Source organism: Diaphorina citri, unplaced genomic scaffold (assembly GCF_000475195.1).
Source record: "Diaphorina citri unplaced genomic scaffold, Diaci psyllid genome assembly version 1.1 scaffold452, whole genome shotgun sequence".
NCBI lineage: Eukaryota > Metazoa > Arthropoda > Insecta > Hemiptera > Psyllidae > Diaphorina > Diaphorina citri.
In genome coordinates this window covers 94,133-99,432 of record NW_007377887.1, presented here as the reverse complement: position 1 = coordinate 99,432, position 5,300 = coordinate 94,133, and the positions used below count along the sequence as shown (strand labels likewise).

At 31.8% G+C, this 5,300-nt stretch overlaps 1 protein-coding gene across 2 annotated transcripts; it reads right to left on the bottom strand.

Moving 5' to 3' along the window:
• Nucleotides 1–1,776: 1,776 nt before the first annotated feature.
• On the bottom strand, nucleotides 1,777–5,245 carry LOC113467313 (uncharacterized protein DDB_G0287625-like). Of its 2 annotated transcripts, none has more exons than XM_026823420.1 (2): nucleotides 5,183–5,245; nucleotides 1,777–3,207 (listed from the first exon to the last, which is right to left on the bottom strand). In XM_026823420.1, the coding sequence occupies exon 2, from the start codon at nucleotides 3,101–3,103 to the stop codon at nucleotides 2,180–2,182; it is 924 nt and encodes a 307-aa protein (XP_026679221.1). In that variant the 5' UTR covers nucleotides 3,104–3,207; nucleotides 5,183–5,245; the 3' UTR covers nucleotides 1,777–2,179. The 2 variants fall into 2 exon arrangements, with proteins under 2 accessions (XP_026679221.1, XP_026679222.1); XM_026823421.1 differs by having other exon boundaries at nucleotides 1,777–3,129; nucleotides 5,183–5,237.
• Between the last annotated feature and the right edge of the window lie 55 nt (nucleotides 5,246–5,300).

Below are 5,300 nucleotides of genomic sequence, written 5' to 3'. Positions count from 1 at the left end.
CATAACTCTCGTGATAGCATATCGCCGTGTAAGTGAGCCTTTAAATCAAAGCTCTAAGTGAGAATTATTACGATCCGAGCTCCTGATGTGGATTTTATAACCAAGTGGTGTGGAATGATTAAATGTTAATGGACAAAGTTGCAGTAGCAGTGCTGGAAGTGGAATAAATGATATGCTAAGTACCCTATACTTAACCGAACACTTCGGAATTATTACGATCCGAGCTCCTGATGTGGATTTTATAACCAAGTGGTGTGGAATGATTAAATGTTAATGGACAAAGTTGCAGTAGCAATGCTGGAAGTGGAATAAATGATATGCTAAGTACCCTATACTTAACCGAACACTTCACCTTGATATGTTGCGAGCAAAGGGCGGATAAGAGTGGTCACTCACTGGAATGGATCTTTCAAGAGATGTTTGGGGTGTGAATCAACTCCGCAGAACATTAAGTATGTGATGATAAAAATAAATAATGATCTATGAATGGCTCAGCTCAGCTCTACATATTCCAAAAAATCAAAATGTAAAGGTGTGAGTATTTTGATTGAATTAAGTAATCTGAATTGTTAAATAAAAAGGGATTGAGGGATTTTAAGGGATTTTTAACCATTTTAAGGGATAATATTTTTTTATTTATCTAATAAAAATACATTAATTATTTAAACTCAAAACATGTTATGTTTAAACTCCGACTGTGATATATCCCGGCCGTAAGTGCCAGAGTCAAAATATTTTCCAACTTGGATTCAGCTTCTGACTTTCAGAACGGATCTAAAAATCGATTTATTTATATTTTTAACAAGTCTAACAGGGGCAATTGTAACAACGGACATGTTATCCAGAAATCGAAAAAAAAGGAAGGCGAGATAGTAGAAAGCCAGTCGTTCCGAGAACGAATCTTATGTGTTTAGGATACTCGTAAAGTTCACCCTGGATGGGTATCGAATTCTCCAAGCTAACACAGTTGGCCGCTCAGAACCAAGACACTCTTCTATTTCAGAGACTGACCCAATCATATTCCATTTATGTGACCGAGAATAGCCGTATATCTAAAAGTATGAATGTGCAAATATTTATTCCGCACAGTCCAAATAAATTAATGAATTGCCCAGTGTTTTTATAGCAGGTATTAAACCCGTGAACCGGTTCATACGTATATTTATATTCTTCTTGTTTCTAACTCCGATTCATTCAGTATTTTACCTTCTAGTTTCTAATTCTAATTCATTCAAAACATCCGAGGCCATCATCAGCTACAGGTCTTCATAGGGATAGTCATCGAGTTTTTATTCATTTATTTTTTGATTATTGTTTGAGGTCATAATCAGTTACCTAATGTATTTTGACCCATTGCTTCTTTTACGTAAACCTAGACAGCTATAGAGATTACCTACTATTCATTCTCTCTCTCCCTCTCTCCTTTTTTTGGCATGTGAGAGACTGAGAGTTATCCCTTCTGCTTAGGTCATTTTGGGCTTCTTTGCCTCACCATTTTGATGAGCTTTTAATTAGCTATTGTTCAGACGGTCACCCGTTCAGATTATAGTCACGCGAAACGTTGCTCAACTTCAGCGATCCATTGGGATCTTGCATTCTGGCATATACAATGAGTTATCGCTGGCGGTTATATTTAAAGTAAGGCACGGGTACTGATCTAGACCGATGTTCCGATCCGTCTGTAGACTGCTTATTTTACAAAGCAGCAAATATACTTACGAAGGTTAATAAAAAAAAAAGAATATTTAAATCTTGTAACCATTAGCATTTCACAGATCTTAATCGGATCTCTTTCACAACCGACAACACCGGGTAACGTCCCCATCAATTTTGATGAATAGATTCTCAGTTACAACTTGAACTAAACAGTCAATAATTTCAAAAGAAATTAAAATGAAGCCCCCCTCTGTTTATTTGTTCAATATAATTTAACCCACATGCAATTGAAGATCACAAGCGTCTTTCAGTTTGAATAAAAGCAGATGAGGCACACTTCTATGTTTTGCTCATGATAATTATGTGAAGGTAATTCATGTTTGTGTCCATGTTGCTCCTGCTTTGAAATTGATTTTAGGGCAGCCGGAATTTTAAATACAATCTCTCAATCTCTCGTTTTATAGGTTCTGACAACTGGATATGAAAAATTGAGCAAAATGTGTTTTAAGAAATCATTAAAGTCCTATAAATCATCTTTGCAAACTTGATAGTGATTAGGTAGGTACCTATATGAAACGTATAAATAATGCAATATTTCAATCAAAAGCAGACCAAGAACGTAAAGAAGGACAGGTAGTGAAAAAAGTATCTTACCTTTTATTTTCAAACTGGAATTGAAAGTTGAATTGAGACTCGCTTTCCTCCCAACATGTCCATGAATGTCAAAACTACTACTATTATTTGAATTCTTACTGGATTTATTTTTCACACACAAATTTAACGGTTCATCCAATTTGACATCAGTACTATTCAATCTATTATCACTTGGACTATTAGGAAACTCATAGCAATTGCTACTATTGTTATTATTGCTAATTCCTAGTATGTTTGTTATTAAAAATGGCGTGGGCATTTTAGGTGGATTAGCATAAACGTGTGGATGCCACCACTTTACTGATGAATCATTTTGGTTAGACCTATTATCACTGTAATGTTTACTACTCAGTTGATCACAAGGATCATTTCTTTTTCCCTGCATACCATTATGATTATCATGATTGAAAAGTTGATTAGTATTCGTAATATAATTGTTGTTGTCTTTATTGGATTGTATGTGATTGTTATCGTTGTGCAGCATTGTCTCAATGGATGCAAAGTTATTAGTTAGATTATTATGATGGGGCAAGGCTGTATCATTTCTGTCATCGTGACATTTGGCATCAGGTCTGTCTTCTTCCATGTTATTATTATTTATATTTTCATTATTGTTGTTATTGATTACTTCCTCCTCCTTTTCATCTTCTCGTTCATCACCTTCATGTTCCTGTATTTGTTCTTCATTATTCTCCAATTGTTTTTCAAGCATGTCTTTGTGTTCTGCACTAATTGAATTAATTTCATCATGAAATAAATTTAAATCATTAATGGATTTATCCATTATAAACATTTAGAACTGTTTAGTGTAGGTACTACCTTAAATTTAATAAATTCATTAGATGACTTCACTAATGTCTAATGATTTAAAGCTTCAAATAAATGCTTATTGCTTAGCTATAACAAAAAAGTAAAAAGAGACAGTTGAACATTTATCAATAATTGTAGTAAGAACGGCATAATTTTAATAAATAAATTCGTGGATCTTATATTGAAATACAAAATAGGTAGTTAAATAAATGATTTCCCTTGCATTTTCAGAAGATTACTAAGGATGAATGAAACAACTTAAAACCGGCCTTTAAAATCGAAAAGAAATCAATGCAATTAGACCTGCATACATAAATGTAAACAAATTTTTGACAACAGAAATCATTGCATCAATATGAAATAGACATGCATGCACCATAATGACAATGATGATGAAAAAAAGTAAAGCTCAAAATGATTCGACAAGATGAAAAACAAATTGAATTTCACATGAATAATTTTCCTCCATCCTTCCCCCTTGGCAGTAAAGTTTTGAAAACATTTTTTACAGGGTGCAAGATAAAAATTATTACATCACAAAACAATCCATTGAAGGGAAAGTAGGCTTTCAATCTTCCTCATCTGACAAATCAAAAGGCAAAAGAAAACCGAAGAAGAAAATAAAGAAAAGAAATGAACCTCATCTTTGAAGTCCTCAATGAATCCAACGTAATGTCTTGGAAATTCTTATCATTCGACCCTGTAATAATAATATACCTATCAAAAGTATAAAAAAGCAGGAAAGGATAAGAACGATAAAGCTTCTAACAAAAGTTGAATATTATGAAAAGTTGCAACTTTCTAAATCAAGTTTTCAAATTGAATTATTATAAAAAAAATAATAATAATAATAATAAAAGTCCGTAATTATCATTATTAAAAAATTTTGGTGGAGGGAAGAGATTTATTTATTTTATTGGAACATTCATTTATTTAAACTCATCAAAATGAAAATTGATACAGAAAAGAAGAAAAGTCAATTTTTGAAATCCGTTCTTATTACTAATGGGTAAGTATCAAGGATGAATCTGATTTGTTAAATTACTTATTACTATTTGAAATAGAAAGCAAAATGCAATGGAAATAATAATGAAATTCGTTGTAGGGAAAATGCTCCCAAATACATACCTACTTTTTGCGACCTTTGAGCGACATTTTAGGAGATTTAGGGACCGTTTTGGACGTTTTTGAGTGCGTCAATGCACTTTTTGGGTACTTTTGTAAGTATCAAGGATGAATCTGATTTGTTAAATTACTTATTACTATTTGAAATAGAAAGCAAAATGCAATGGAAATAATAATGAAATTCCTTGTAGGGAAAATGCTCCCAAATACATACCTATGATTAGGTATAACGTATAACGCGATATCTTTAATAACCTCTACCTCTAACAATCTTTAATACTATAGCTAGGTTTTACAGTATTTCTGAAACGTGGAAACTGATAGGTAAGAACGTTTCGGACACAATATTTTCATCATCAGGATTGAGATATTCGATACAAATGACGCAAAGAGCTCCATGTTTGAACAATTTCTTCGGGCACTGGTAAGAGGAAAACAATGAAAATGTATCTATTAATTTATTCAAAACTGAACTACCTAGTATATGGTCTGTAAATAAATCTTTAAGAAATAACCACAGTTCATAATTATGTGATTATAAGAGTCCTAATCACCAACAAAAGAAAATTGTGAAATTTAAACAATGATAAGGAAAAAAATAATCCCATCATTATTATCCATCTACCTGTTGAGGAAGTAGAACTGACCTATGTAGGTAGTAGGTCCATTAAAAGAAAGCAAGAAAAAAAACCTGACTAGATTCCAAGAAATTATTTTCGATATTTAACAATATTGTTAAATGTTTACAGTAAAAAGATCATTAATGAATTATGAAGAACATTTTAGACCGATGATATTTTGTAGGAAAAAATTCTGAATTTTTAACATTCCAACAATGAACTACCTATAGCTTTACAAAACAACTGAACCGAAGAAAAAAGAAGTGAAAACAATCGTAAAATTTTACGCGAAAAATAAAAATAAATTAATAACTCACTTCATAATATTTATCAAAAAATTATACACCGACAGTTTTTACGTAACAAAATATTAAAAAAAAAAAAAAAAAAAAAATAAATTTTTTTTCAAGAAAATTAAAAAAAAAATCACCCTTT

Excerpts from the sequence above, each read along its gene's own strand:
- LOC113467313 (XM_026823420.1), bottom strand. The coding sequence starts at position 3,103 with ATGTTTATAATGGATAAATCCATTAATGATTTAAATTTATTTCATGAT.